Source organism: Phyllobates terribilis, unplaced genomic scaffold, assembly GCF_046119375.1.
Source record: "Phyllobates terribilis strain yellow unplaced genomic scaffold, ASM4611937v1 Scaffold_327__1_contigs__length_2127877, whole genome shotgun sequence".
Lineage (NCBI taxonomy): Eukaryota > Metazoa > Chordata > Amphibia > Anura > Dendrobatidae > Phyllobates > Phyllobates terribilis.
Window position 1 is genome coordinate 1753144 of NW_027363087.1, and position 16222 is coordinate 1769365.

At 45.6% G+C, this 16222-nt stretch overlaps 1 protein-coding gene across 1 annotated transcript in view; it reads right to left on the minus strand.

The window, feature by feature from the left end:
* LOC141221657 (protein ELYS-like) overlaps positions 1–15621 on the minus strand; it is a 120174-nt gene extending 104553 nt beyond the window's left edge. The window contains exons 1-6 of the mRNA XM_073666554.1: positions 15462–15621; positions 9802–9931; positions 9061–9314; positions 8799–8979; positions 4451–4658; positions 133–246 (exon numbers count right to left, since the gene is read on the minus strand). Coding sequence (XP_073522655.1) covers positions 133–246; positions 4451–4658; positions 8799–8979; positions 9061–9314; positions 9802–9931; positions 15462–15473 — 899 coding nt within the window. The 5' untranslated portion in view covers positions 15474–15621. The remainder of the gene's footprint in view (positions 1–132; positions 247–4450; positions 4659–8798; positions 8980–9060; positions 9315–9801; positions 9932–15461) is intronic.
* Between the last annotated feature and the right edge of the window lie 601 nt (positions 15622–16222).

The following is a 16222-nucleotide window of genomic DNA, read 5'->3' on the forward strand; positions in this document are numbered from 1 at the left end:
AAAGATTAAAAGGTTATGATGAGAACATAACTGGAGAGCTAAAGAAATGACAAAATACAGAACTCTTAATTTTGAAATGTAAAATAATTTGGGGAAAGGATGCAATGTTAGTAATTGGATTTTAACAATTACCTTTGACTTGTTTGAACAGCCCAAAGGTAACAGCAGTTTCGGGGGTCATTCTCAGGTTCTTGAAAAGTGACGGAGAAAACAGGAACTCTGCCCCCTTCAATTTGAACATGGTATCTGAAAAAATATATATATATACACACACATTAAGTCATTAAAATGTCCTACACAAAGCGACATACAATTATGATTTATCCCAGATGATAACTGCATGCAGAGCTGCTATAATAACACATCACGGCTTCTGGATATCCGGCCTGTACAAACATGATGCAGCCCACCACACTAAGCGCCGGCAAGCACATTTCACACCGGTTAAAGAGAACCTGCCAGCAGATTTTAGTCCTATAAACTAAAGGCATGGCCATAATAGCACGGCGATGCTGATTAATATGATACCTGGTGTGAAGGGATGCGCTCAGTGGCTGCTGATTACTCATCTTATAAAGTTTTCATAAAATGGTGTCTTGTGCTTCAGGACAGGGCGTGGGGGCTGGGTCGTCTTCTGGTTCTCCACCCCTCCACACCAGACTCCTCTATTTCTGGAGCAGGTAACAGATTATTCAGGGACTCGCATACTTTATAAAATTCCACAACGCAGCCATCACTGCATATGCACCGCCTCTGACGCACACAAGACGTCATTTTCTGAAAACGTCATAAAGGTGAGTATTCAACAGCCACTGAGCGGATCCCTTCACATCAGGTATCAGTAATCAGCACCACAGTGCTATTATCGCCATGCCTTTAATTTAAAGGGCTAAATCCTGCTGACAGGTTCGCTTTAATCATTGTGGTCAGATGTTTGATTGAGTCTGTAGCAAAATATCAAAGTGCTCTACATAGCGCCTGCAGTGAAAATCATTTTTGGTGCTCATTCTGGTTTTTCCAAATTCTCAAAATCATTACATTAAAATGTTCAGATTTTTTAACCCCTTTCTAACATTGTGCGTAATAATACGTCCCTGTGCCCTGGACCTTATGGACCAGGTAAGTGTTATTACTTCTCGGCGATCGCGCCCACACAAGTTGTGCAGCCGCGGTTGCCGGCGGGTGCCAGCTGATACCTGGAACCCAGAGCCAGGAGCAGTGTCCGCACCGCTCCCAGCACTTTAACCCCTTAAATGCTGCGATCGCAACATTTAGCGAGCGAGCAGAAAAACAAATGCCGCTCTGCTCTTGAATCGGAGACCCAGTGACATCATTGCCATGGTGTGGAAAGAAGGAGAAAGAGCCACAGGTACAAAGAGCCAGGCACCCAAATATTTGTATTACAAAAATATATAACATTTTATTGAACAGAAGTTTGACAAAAAGACATTAGACCACACAAAAAACATTAAAAGCATTTAAAAAAGGAAAGCAAAACCATGTGAGGGCGTAATATCCCACACATGCACCAACAGGTTAACTAGAATAGAAAAATCAGTCATCATTCAAGACATGTGTCATAGTGACCATAAAGAAAGTCATAAATAGCCCAAGATAGAAAAGTACATGATCATAAGGTTCAATAGTGAATGACTATAAAGTGCAGTAGTATATAGAATATTGATACAATACAAGATGCATAAATAGGATCAATCAAAAGAGAGGAGGACATCTAATAATATCGCCTAAACATCCTGATCATAATGTTAATCATAAACCATCTACTATGCAGGCACTCATAGAGTTCAAAAGTATACAGAGTGTAATATAATAACTGTATGCGCTATTAAGAGGTCAAAGTTAGTATACCTGTTGTGGTCACCCACGCGTATCGCTGCCCACTAGCAGCTTCGTCAGGGGTCACATGACTGTCGGCTAAAATATGGAAAACTTATAGCTCTCAAAATATAGTGATGCAAAAAAACAAAAATGTTTTTAGTGTGTGACAGCTACCAAAGATAAAAACCCGATCTAATCACTCACACCGCATGAGGAACGGCGTAAAAAATTAAAACAATTCTTCATCTGCTGCTTTGTTCATTCTGCCTCCCAAAGATCGCAGTATGGCTCGGCTCACATTTATCCTGCGCTCTGTGCTGAGCGCTTACGCTAGGGCTTCCATGTAAGTATGCGATTCAGAAGGAACCCCCAGCGGAAGATTCCCTGTAATGAGGCAGATGGAGGCACCGTGGACGCCGTCTGGCCTGTGATCCAACATTGTCAGTCTTTTTATTAGGCGTGCATAAAAGTGCTGTCGGGCACAGTTTTGTTAACGACTGAAAAACAGGACACAGCTAAAGAGAGGCCAGACTGAGTCCAGAGTAAGGCCGGTTTCACGCGTCTTGATATTTCCGGTAAAGGAAATACTGGTACCGGAGATAACCGTGTCCGTGTGTACCTGTGTGACATACGTGTGGCAACTGTGTGCCGCATCAGGAGCACACGAACTGGCACCTGGGAATCAGTGGCAAAGTTAACGCTGTTCCCAAGCGCTGGGTGATCAATGCTGCCCTCATCATTATCCCATGCCGATGCATCAGCACGAGCAAGGAACAATGTTGACAGTAGTATTCTGCTTCAGGTGTGTCCTGGTGTAAAAATAAAATTTTACATTCAAATAGCCAAGTCAGGGCCCCTTCCCTTCCGAGCCCCACCATGCCCCTAAACAGTGGTTTTCCCTCACATTTGGGGTATCTGCGTGCTCAGGAGAAAGTGCACAACAAACTTTGGGATCCATTTTATCCTGTTACGCTTGCAAAAATGAAAAAAAAAAAATTGGGTCTAAAGTAGAATGTTCAGTGTTTTCTTCCACATTCCAACAATTCCTGTGAAGCACCTGAAGGGTTAATAAATCTATTGAATGTGGTTTTGAGCACCTTGAGGGGTACAATGTTTAGAATGGTGTCCCTTTTGGGTATTTTCTGTCATAAAGGCCCCTCAAGGTCACTTCAAATGTGATGTGGTCCCTAAACAAATAGTTTTGTAAATTTTGTTGTAAAAATGAGAAAACACTGGTCAACTTTTAACCCTTCTAACAAAGAAAAATGTTGGTTTTAAAATTGTGCTGATGTAAAGTAGACATGTGGGAAATGTTATGTATTAACTATTTTGTGTGACACATCTCTCTGATTTAAGGGCATAAAAATTCAAAGTTTGAAAATTGCAAAATTTTCTAAGTTATCGCCAAATTTCGAATTTTTTCACAAATAAACGTAAATCATATCAAATAAATGTTACCACTATCACAAATTGCAATATGTCATGAAAAAAAACAAATCTCAGAATCAGTGGGATCCGTTGAAGCGTTCCAGAGTTATTGCATGAAAGGGAGACTGGTCAGAGTTGTAAAAATTGCGCTGGTGATTAACGTTCAAACAAGCTTCGGGGGTAAAGGGGTTAAGCATTTCCCACCTCCCATTGGCTTTCAATGCAACTTGGACAGAATAAAAAAATATATATATATATAAGCCTTGAATTTTACCACAAAAAACTGGGAAAATGTATTGACTTGGGTATAAGCCTAGGGTGGGAAATGCAGCAGCTACTGGTAAATTTCCCCATCCTGGTGTGCATATCATCCTCATCCCCAATCCTGGTATGCATGGCCCCCCATCAATGCACACATGAAAAAAAATGACACACTTCTACTCACCTTCCCTCTGCTCCAGTGCTGCGTCCTGTTCTTCCAGCAGCTGATGAGCGCATGACGCCACTGCCATGCGCCCTCAGACGCTGAGGTGAGCTGCCGGGATATTCAATTTTCTCCACGCCGGGACTATGGGTGTGGAGTGGAGTGAATATTCATTTTCTTTAATAGCGCAGTGTCAGTCGCAGCAGTCTGTTTCCTGCAGCAGCTCAGCGATACGGTGTGCTCCAATAGCATGCACAGAGGATAACGGAGCCAGTGGCTGCGACTGACAGTGTGCGCTATTAAAGAAAATGAATATTCACTCCTCTCCACCCCCATGGGCGTGGAGAAGAGTGAATATTAATTTTCTTTAGCAGCAGGCACACATGGTAGCTGCAGCAGCCGGCTACCGACTGTGCACCGCTCTTCCGCCGCAACCTCTCCCACCCCACAGCCAGAATGTAAGTATATACTCGAGTATAAGCCGAGGGTTTTTTTTTTTTCAGCATAAAAAAAAATGTGCTGAAAAAGTCAGCTTATACACGAGTATATGCCGTAGCTTTGAAAAAAATCATTATATACACACATTTTAATCAAAGTTATATATTAAATTACTATGTACAATAATGTGTGGCCAGAAAAAAATACCAATTTTCCCTAATAAAACAAGCTTAATACAGCCACGTGAGGGAAAATCTTGAAATGTATCTAAGAATGAAGTAATGCATTTGAATATGGAAAAATAAACAAAACTTTACTTACTCTCGTCTTAAAGTTTTCATGTTCCATAAAGAGAGGTATCCATCAGAGAATCCTACAGCCAGGTGATTAGTTCTAGCTATATAGCTGACTGTGGTGACCATGGCTCCAGAAGGTGCAAGCAGCTGAAGACCTATGTGTCGTCTCTCTCGATTAGCCGCTTTTCGGAGTTTAGGGATTTCTGCAGGTATCCCACTAATGACTTCAAGGTCTATAAATAAATTGACAGAAACAAGCATTTCAACATTAAAAGGGGTTGTCACTAACACCTTCTTAAAACTAAACGTTCAGCCCTGATAAAAAAAACAAACAAAAAAAACAACTTGTACTCGCCTCCCATGCCGGCTCCATTCCAGCGGTGTCAGCACTCGCGGTCCCGGGTCTGTGATGCGGTGGAATGACCTGTGATGCCCGGCGCCCAATCAGTGCTGGCGTCAGAGTCCCGGCCTTCAGACAAACTAAACATGAAGAAGAAATCTGGGATCCTCCATGTTCAGTTTGTACGAAGGCGCAGACTGACGCCAGCACTGATTGGGCGCCGGGCATCACAGGTCATTCCACCGCATCACAGACCCGGGACCGCGAGTGCTGACATCGCTGGAACGGAGCCGGCACGGGATGTGAATATAGGGGTTTTTTTATTGGGGGGCCGAACATTTCGTTTAAGGGGTTGTCCCAGTAGTGGACAACCCCTTTAAGTCTATTTGCCTGTAATTACATAAGCTGTCGTGTTTGTACATGAGGAACAAACATTTGTTACATTTCCTCTCTGATTTTCAGTGGAATAAGTTGTTAAGTAAAGACTAGCTATGATGTGTCCTATACAGACCTGAGGGGCTCCTGCTCTCCTGCCCCTATGCAGAACACAGAGAAAAGTAGCATGGCTATAATACAGCAGTACAACCAGCAGTAAGGTGATATAAAACACATTTTAGCTGTGGTTTTTTTTTTCAGAGGGAATGGCGAGTTTTGGAAAAAAAAATCTCATCACTCTCAGATCTCACTTCCAGCATTTACAGTCATTACAAGGGCCAGGAACCCCCTGGAAAACCCCTAGGAGAAGAGCTACGCTGTCATGTCATTACATCCAACACAACCTATCCCAGGTACAGGGGAATAATACCAACAGCCGCAGAACGTTTGTTAAAAGGGAAAATAAAAAAAACTACATTTTAGTCAGCTCTTCAGCCACTTTATCAGGAGGCAGCAAGTTAAACATGCAAAAAGCGATGAGCGGTTTGTAGTATTGATTTCAGCGTTGGTTATAGAATCAGTGACCACTTAAAAGGAGTTTTGAATAACAATTGGGAATCTGAAAAAGGTCTGTCCGTATTAAGAACATTGGAGTAAAGCCCGCTCCTAGATACCCATTTTGTTCTGGACATTTTAAAATGCCCAAACTGAAGCAAAACCGAAGTCCACCCTCGCCACCTCCCTGCACCATCTTGATTTGTGCTTCTCCTTACACCAAGTCTCATTATGTCCTACCAAAAGACAGATCCTACAACAAATATAAGGACAGGAGGGAGGAGCGGAGGGTAGAAAAACAATAGGAATATTTGACACATTTTACATCGTGCAGTCTGTCCTATCCATTTTGGGTCTTCTCTATGCTGATGTCTGACTAATTCCCAAACTAAGTGAGCAAGTGCTATAATGTGTAAATGAAAGATACCACTGCAGCAAATCCCTCGCCTCTCTTTACTGTTTTACACTAGATTAAATTTACTTCTTCCCTTAAATATATTACGGTTTCTTTAAATACAAGTTATACAATATTTTAATAGACTTTCTACATTAATTCTCTACAGTTTTCAATACCTCCATTTGATGTAATTGAATAGAAACCTTTAATTTGCCTAGTGAAAGTCAGTCTTTGTAATACAAGACACATACGGGCATAGCTCATAACTACAGGTGCTTCTCACAAAATTACAATATCATCAAAAAGTTAATTTATTTCAGTTCTTCAAAACAGAAAGTTAAACTTATACTGTATATTATATAGAGTCATTACACACAGAGGGATCTATTATATAGAGTCATTACACACAGAGGGATCTATTATATAGAGTCATTACAGACAGAGGGATCTATTATATAGAGTCATTACACACAGAGTGATCTATTATATAGAGTCATTACACACAGAGGGATCTATTATATAGAGTCATTACACACAGAGTGATCTATTATATAGAGTCATTACAAACAGAGTGATTATATAGAGTCATTACAAACAGAGTGATCTATTATATAGAGTCATTACAGACAGAGTGATCTATTATATAGAGTCATTACACACAGAGTGATCTATTTCAAGTGTTTATTTCTGTTAATGTTGATGATTATGACTTACAGCCAATGAAAACACAAAAGTCAGTATCTCAGTATATTAGAATACTTTATAACAGCTTGAAAAATGAAATAAAATCCGAAATGTTGGCCTATTGAAATGTATGTTCAGTAAATGCACTCAGTACTTGGTTGGGGCTCCTTTTGCATCAATTACTGCATCAATGCGGCAATGTGGCATGGAGGCGATCAGCCTGTGGCACTGCTGAGGTGTTATGGAAGTCCAGGTTGCTTTGATAGCAGCCTTCAGCTCGTCTGCATTGTTGGGTCTGGTGTCTCTCATCTTCCTCTTGACAATACCCCATAAATTCTCTATGGGGTTAAGGTCGGGCGAGTTTGCTGGCCAATCAAGCACAGTCATACTATGGCTTTTAAACCAGGTATTGGTACTTTTGGCAGTGTGGACAGGTGCCAAGTCCTGCTGAAGAATGAAATTTCCATCTCCAAAAAACTTGTCCGCAGAGGGAAGCATGAAGTGCTGTAAAATGTCCTGGTAGACGGCTGCGCTGACTTTGGTCTTGATAAAACACAGTGGACCTACACCAGCAGATGACATGGCTCCCCAAACCATCACTGATTGTGGAAACCTCACACTAGACCTCCAGCAGCTTGGATTGTGGCCTCTCCACTCTTCCTACAGACTCTCAGACCTTGATTTCCAAATGAAATGCAAAATTTACTTTCATCTGAAACCACCACCTTGGACCACTGAGCATCAGTCCAGGTCTTTTTCTCCTTGCCCAGGTAAGACTCTTCTGGCATTGTCTATTGGTCATAAGTGGCTTGACACAAGGATTGTGGCACTTGTAGCCCATGTCCTGGATACGTCCGTGCGGTGGCAGCTCTTGAAGCAATGACTCCAGCAGCAGTCCACTCCATGTGAATCTCCCCCTATTTTTTTGAACGGCCTTTTCTTAGCAATCCTTTCAAGGCTGTGGTTATCTCGGTTGCTTGTGCACCTTTTCCTACCACACTTTTTCCTTCTGCTCAACTTTCCATTAATATGCTTTGATACAGCACTCTGAACAGCCAGCTTCCTTAGCAATGACCTTATGTGGCTTACCCTCCTTGTGGAGTGTGTCAATGACTGCCTTCTGGACATCTGTCAAGTCAGCAGTCTTCCCCATGATTGTGGAGCCTACTGAAACAGACTAAAGGGACCTTTTTAAATGCTTAGGAAGCCTTTGCAGGTGTTTTTTAATTCTAATTTACTGAGATAATGACTTTTGTGCTTTCATTGGCTGGAGGCCATAATCATCAACATTAACAGAAATAAACACTTGAAATAGATCACTGTTTGTAATGACTCTATATAATATATGAGTTTCACTTTTTCTATTGAAGAACTGAAATAACATTTTTGATGATATTGTAATTTAGTGAGAAGCACGTGTGTACACAGCGCTGTAGCTATGTGCCCATCACATGACCAGTGCAAAATGTTTATCCACCAGAAGCAAACAATGAATATTACTAATAAAGGACAGCAAGCAGACATCTTAAAAACCACGAGGAATGAATACAGACAGTATATCGCAAAGGCACTAAAGAGGTTAATGGCATTATGTTGTTTTGTGAAATCATAAAGGGAATTCCAAATCAAGTAAATAGCATAATGCTGATATGTGATATGCCATCACTTGATCTCTGGGGCCCCAAACCAATTTGGGTGGGGGGGGGGGCGCATTTCAGGCTCTTAATTTTTTTTCTGCACAAAGGTGGTCGTGATATCTGAACTGTGCTGGGAAAGGCAAAGAGCCCCATCCACTTGAATGAAGAAGTGCCGCAGCAGGTGGCCTCACACCAATGTTCAGAAGGGAAATGTTATTCCTAGGATTGTTGGGTGCTCTAGAGGTCAGACCCCTTGTGTTTATTGTGTGCTGACAAATCCTAGTAATATGCCATCAATTACTAAAATGTGGTCACCCCTTTAACACAACTTGATTTAGTTTTGTTAAAATACATTTTAAAAATCCTGATTTATTAAGAAAAATACCTGACGCTTCCAACTCATCTTGATTGCAAGAGATATCATCTAAACATAGATCAATAAGAAGAACATGCCCAACATCTGTAACCACAGCTGCCACGCCAAAGAACCATCTTAGACTCTGGTGTAAATGCTGAGTACTTGCATTGGCTCCGCCATCATTCACTAAGGGTTCAACAGCCGTTACCTGAAAGCACAAAAAAGTATATAAATTATAACAGTTTCCCAAAAAGGATCGAGCAAATCAATCAAGTTTAGAAGTGCTTACCGAGCCAGGGAGCGCCACTGCTTTAACAACTTTTGAAATGCCGACATCATACAAGCAAAGAACACTGCCTTCTGCTTCAAGCAGACCCACAAGAAGTCCTGTCTTCTTCTGCCATGAAAACTCTTTGACAGCGACAACAGTGGGAGGTCTCTCAGTCACTGAGCTAAAACAGTATGCAGAAAGTCTTTCACCCGTTACTGAATTGGTAACTTCAAGCTGGGGTCCACATGCGAGCCAAGCAAGCCCAGCTCTCCCTTTACAGAAAAGAGAAATAAATTACACACATGCACTGCCAACCTTTTCTGAGCCTATAACTTCATATTTGTAAAAACAGATTAAAGATATAAGTTTTTACAAGAAACACTGGGCATATGCCCCCACAACAGAGAGTTAGCTGCATAGTATAGGGGATAACTGTTAGATCGGTGTAAGGCAGGGCTCGCACAACTGTATTTTACAGTCCGTATATGAAGCACAAGGTCCAAAACGTACCGCTTCAGACCCGAGGCTGTAAGCTAAGGTTGGGAAGCCGGCCACGAGGTCAGGCGATGCAGCCCGTATACGGACCACAAGATACGCTTGTATGAACTCCACTTTAGTCCTACTTTTACCCCACCAATCTAACAATCATCACTTATCAGAAAAGATTAAAGAAGACTGGAAAAAAAAACCTTTACCATTCATTTGGTAAAACAATGAGCAAACAGACCATCGTTCTATTAGATGTTACATATTTCTTACCTGGGGTAAACTTTGCACGCAAGACAGATTCCAGGTTAATTTCATCCTCCTGGAGAGCTTCTATTGTGATCTCCGGAAATTGCAGCAAGCTGCTAGTTACTTGGGCCTCAAGATTCGGCATCTTATTTTTCTTTCAGAGGAAAAACAAGAATTTGAAATTAAACAAAGTAAATGAAAACACAGTAATATTACACCAGTATATATATATATATATAAATAAGCACAGAAAGGACACTCCAGTCATATGCACCCATACACAATACAGGTGCTTACATGGCCAATAGAAAAATGCTAGATTATTTCCCATAATGGGCCACTTTGCACTGAAAGGTATAGTCACCATATACCCACTGAACGTATGCCAAGCAGGGCTGTGGAGTCAGTAAGCCAAACCTTCGCCCCCTTGATGTCCGTCTTCACAGCACGGCCTCACTACTGAGCGTGTACATAAAGTGCAGCACAGATTCATCTCACCTAAGCAGAGACCCTTACATCAGGAACAGAACAGACATTTATAGGACATTTCACAACTTTCCCAAATTCTTATGAAAACATTTACAGCACATCCTGCATTGTACTACTGTACCCAATTTATTATATATTTTAGGAATCGGTCCATTTTATACCGACTCCACAGCCCTGAGGCCAAGACAACAAACTTGGTAACAACCTATGGATTTATTTTGTCCATACGCTTGGTGTATTTGCAGTACATGCAAAATATACAGTGTTACAAACTTAAGGAAAAGTCTTTACATATGCCACCTATTCAAGGCTTCGTTGACCTTTAGCCATGATTATAACTGGATACAATTTTGATTTTACAAAAATCTTTGCCGAATAGGCATAAAGGGCGAATTCTGAAAACCTGCGCACTTGATCTTAGCAATCAGACTCAATTTCTCAGAAATGACAAATGGTAAGGTTTTTAATATTAGAGTTAGGACTGTCCCATAAGGGTTGCCGTGAAGTGGCGGGATGGCTTTCACATTATTTTGATCAAAATTATGTTAACTAAATACCCTTTATTATTTATTATTATTTTTGCACTGTGCGATTTATACATCTACTTTCAGTTATTTGGGTATTTTTCTTGTTCTTGGCTTCTCTAAATTTCTCAGAAGCCCATATGATAATTAAGGAAGCAAACTAATTGCTATAGCAATTATTCCATTGCACCAGTTTTCCTAAATCTCTGTCATCTCTGAATCCGGCGGTCTTACTTTCCATTACTAGGTACAACATTTCTTTTAAAAGGGAGAAAGAAAATGCAAATCTGAAACTCCCTGCTGCGCTGCGGGGGGCACAAGCCACATTCTTCTGCCAGGTGCAGCAGCTGAACTCAGATTACTGTACCGTGTCTCCCATCAGTAATGTGCTATTTCATCTATTTATGGAGATCCTGTACATTACAACATAGATCAGAGACGTCAAACACACAGAGGGCCAAAATGAAAAACGTGGACAATGTCGCAGGCCAACCAGTATACAATATGGGGCCCACACAGTCCTCCGCACAGTACAATGGGGGCCCACACAGTCCTCCGCACAGTACAATGGGGGCCCACACAGTCCTCCGCACAGTACAATGGGGGCCCACACAGTCCTCCGCACAGTACAATGGGGGCCCACACAGTCCTCCGCACAGTACAATGGGGGCCCACACAGTCCTCCGCACAGTACAATGGGGGCCCACACAGTCCTCCGCACAGTACAATGGGGGCCCACACAGTCCTCCGCACAGTACAATGGGGGCCCACACAGTCCTCCGCACAGTACAATGGGGGCCCACACAGTCCTCCGCACAGTACAATGGGGGCCCACACAGTCCTCCGCACAGTACAATGGGGGCCCACACAGTCCTCCGCACAGTACAATGGGGGCCCACACAGTCCTCCGCACAGTACAATGGGGGCCCACACAGTCCTCCGCACAGTACAATGGGGGCCCACACAGTCCTCCGCACAGTACAATGGGGGCCCACACAGTCCTCCGCACAGTACAATGGGGGCCCACACAGTCCTCCGCACAGTACAATGGGGGCCCACACAGTCCTCCGCACAGTACAATGGGGGCCCACACAGTCCTCCGCACAGTACAATGGGGGCCCACACAGTCCTCCGCACAGTACAATGGGGGCCCACACAGTCCTCCGCACAGTACAATGGGGGCCCACACAGTCCTCCGCACAGTACAATGGGGGCCCACACAGTCCTCCGCACAGTACAATGGGGGCCCACACAGTCCTCCGCACAGTACAATGGGGGCCCACACAGTCCTCCGCACAGTACAATGGGGGCCCACACAGTCCTCCGCACAGTACAATGGGGGCCCACACAGTCCTCCGCACAGTACAATGGGGGCCCACACAGTCCTCCGCACAGTACAATGGGGGCCCACACAGTCCTCCGCACAGTACAATGGGGGCCCACACAGTCCTCCGCACAGTACAATGGGGGCCCACACAGTCCTCCGCACAGTACAATGGGGGCCCACACAGTCCTCCGCACAGTACAATGGGGGCCCACACAGTCCTCCGCACAGTACAATGGGGGCCCACACAGTCCTCCGCACAGTACAATGGGGGCCCACACAGTCCTCCGCACAGTACAATGGGGGCCCACACAGTCCTCCGCACAGTACAATGGGGGCCCACACAGTCCTCCGCACAGTACAATGGGGGCCCACACAGTCCTCCGCACAGTACAATGGGGGCCCACACAGTCCTCCGCACAGTACAATGGGGGCCCACACAGTCCTCCGCACAGTACAATGGGGGCCCACACAGTCCTCCGCACAGTACAATGGGGGCCCACACAGTCCTCCGCACAGTACAATGGGGGCCCACACAGTCCTCCGCACAGTACAATGGGGGCCCACACAGTCCTCCGCACAGTACAATGGGGGCCCACACAGTCCTCCGCACAGTACAATGGGGCCCACACAGTCCTCCGCACAGTACAATGGGGCCCACACAGTCCTCCACACAGTATAATGGGGCCCACACAGTCCTCCACACAGTATAATGGGGCCCACATAGTCCTCCACACAGTATAATGGGGCCCACATAGTCCTCCACACAGTATAATGGGGCCCACATAGTCCTCCACACAGTATAATGGGGCCCACATAGTCCTCCACACAGTATAATGGGGCCCACATAGTCCTCCACACAGTATAATGGGGCCCACATAGTCCTCCACACAGTATAATGGGGCCCACATAGTCCTCCACACAGTATAATGGGGCCCACATAGTCCTCCACACAGTATAATGGGGCCCACATAGTCCTCCACACAGTATAATGGGGCCCACATAGTCCTCCATACAGTATAATGGGGCCCACATAGTCCTCCATACAGTATAATGGGGCCCACATAGTCCTCCATACAGTATAATGGGGCCCACATAGTCCTCCATACAGTATAATGGGGCCCACATAGTCCTCCATACAGTATAATGGGGCCCACATAGTCCTCCATACAGTATAACGGGGCCCACATAGTCCTCCATACAGTATAACGGGGCCCACATAGTCCTCCATACAGTATAACGGGGCCCACATAGTCCTCCATACAGTATAACGGGGCCCACATAGTCCTCCATACAGTATAACGGGGCCCACATAGTCCTCCATACAGTATAACGGGGCCCACATAGTCCTCCATACAGTATAATGGGGCCCACATAGTCCTCCATACAGTATAATGGGGCCCACATAGGGGTGGTGGTTCTGGTGTCACGGGCCAAATAAAATCACCCTGAGGGCCAGATTTCGCCCACAGGACAGAGTTTGACACGTATGACAGATATTCAGCCACCTGTAAGGATTACAGCTTTTGGAGTCACTCACAGCACAGCTACTACTAACAATCTAGAGATGATGGGGAATCCACCATTCCTTCTCACTACACAATGTCAGGGAGGAGGAGTTAGAAGGAAGAGCATGCCCATTGCTTCTCCATTCACGGACTAGAGTACAGCACTCTGGCCATTTCTTTCAGCTCCACAGACATGACCATTCCAATGGCAAGGGTCCCAGACTACTTAAAAAATCTATAAAATGAAGGCTATTTTCTCCTCCGTTAAGTTATGTGATCTTATGACCATTGCTGAGAAGTACCATGTTATCTAATGGAGGTCACCATTTCAGTCACCAGACCATGCTGCATAATGAGTCTAATGTAACCTTTTCCAAAAGGTAGAAACAAACTCCTATCATAGTAATGATGATGGCTACACAGCTCCAGTTAGCCAGCTACAATAAAGATGATGACCATTCAGACTCTGTAAACTGATAATCTATTTGGTCACTGATGAGAATAGTGTATGAGATGATAAGTTATTACAGAAGGCAGAAGTGGTACTAGTTCTAGCTGATTACATGATGCACAGAATGAATGGCTAGGTTTACAAAGTTTATTTCTGGAGGATTTTGAAACAGATCTGCTCCAAATTCTTCCTTAAAGAATGGAATTCTTTACATGTAGCGCAGACAATGAAATAATCAGGTGTTGGTGAATTTATAAAGAAAAACAACTACAGTAATTCTTCAGAGAAGATGCCGAGTTTTAGAATTCGGTACATGCAAGTCTGTTCCTAAGGGTAAAGTCCCACGATGTGCTGCCACATGTGACAAAAACCCATACCCACCTCGGGGGCCACTGTGACGCGGTGCCGTCAGTCGGCAGGGGGACGCGGTGCCGTCAGTCGGCAGGGGGACGCGGTGCCGTCAGTCGGCAGGGGGACGCGGTGCCGTCAGTCGGCAGGGGACGCGGTGCCGTCAGTCGGTAGAGGACGCGGTGCCGTCAGTCGGTAGAGGACGCGGTGCCGTCAGTCGGTAGAGGACGCGGTGCCGTCAGTCGGTAGAGGACGCGGTGCCGTCAGTCGGTAGGGTACGCGGTGCCGTCAGTCGGTAGAGTACGCGGTGCCGTCAGTCAGTAGAATACGCGGTGCCGTCAGTCAGTAGAGTACGCGGTGCCGTCAGTCAGTAGAGTACGCGGTGCCGTCAGTCAGTAGAGTACGCGGTGCCGTCAGTCAGTAGAGGACGCGGTGCCGTCAGTCAGTAGAGGACGCGGTGCCGTCAGTCAGTAGAGGACGCGGTGCCGTCAGTCAGTAGAGGACGCGGTGCCGTCAGTCAGTAGAGGACGCGGTGCCGTCAGTCAGTAGAGGACGCGGTGCCGTCAGTCAGTAGAGGACGCGGTGCCGTCAGTCAGTAGAGGACGCGGTGCCGTCAGTCAGTAGAGGACGCGGTGCTGTCAGTCAGTAGAGGACGCGGTGCTGTCAGTCAGTAGAGGACGCGGTGCTGTCAGTCAGTAGAGGACGCGGTGCTGTCAGTCAGGGCAATGGCCCCATGTACAGGACAGTCAGCAGCGGGTGATGCCAGCCCTGCACTCATAGCGGTGGTGTCTGGCACTCCCCCTACAGGGCGGATATAGAATGCAGAGTCCGGGACCCCCGTGGCCGGGGAGATGTGACAGCTTTCACTGTGGTCTTTCCCGTCTGGAGAGCAGACCTCGCAGTGAGCAGCCTGCCATGACTGAGCCAGTGCACGGCCCCGGCCAGCAGCGCGCACGCTGCCTACACGGCCAGTCAGGCTCCGCTCTTTTTCCAGGCAGTGACACGCACGATAAAGCGGGCACGATGTTCCGTCTGCTCACCGTGAAGACCATCGCAGTCGCCGGGCTCAGCTTCTCTCCCCAGCGTCACACTGCGAGCAGGCCTGCGGGATCATCACGGCCACCATCTCTGATCACCAAGCGCCACCGGTTCCTCTTCCTTCCCACTGAGTACGTCACAGAGCCGTGCGTGCGCCGTAACAAAGGGGCGTGAGTTCTGTTCTGTCATTGGTTGGTTTGTGTTTAGGGGCGGTTCCCTTTTGCGGACGTCACAGATTGCGTGTTCCCGTCACGTTACGTCACACTTCTCAGTTATAGGCTATGTGCCCACGATGCAGAAATGAAGCAGAAAATTTCTGCTGCATTTCTGCATCTCCCTGGCAGAAAAAACGCATGCAGATTGTGCATGCGTTTTCCCTGCAGAATACATGCGGATCCACATGCGTTTCCGCATGCAGATTGACAAGCACTTTCCAGGCGATAGCATCACTTGGAAAGTGCTTGACAACTAGGTCACACTATATAAATCCATGCAAACGGCATGGATTAAGGCTGCGTGCCCACATAGCGTTTTTCAAGCGTTTATGCTGCGGAATTTCCGCAGTGGAAACGCTTGTGAAACGCTAGGTAATCCGCACCCCATGGTCCCCAAGGGGATTCCGCATGTTCTATGCACATGCTGTGGATTTTTCCGCAGCGTTTCTGCAGCGCTCATAAATCTGCAGCATGTCAATTAATTTTGCGGAAGTGCAGCGGAACTCCCGCCATTGACTTGCATTGAGACGCACAGAAACCGCGACTGT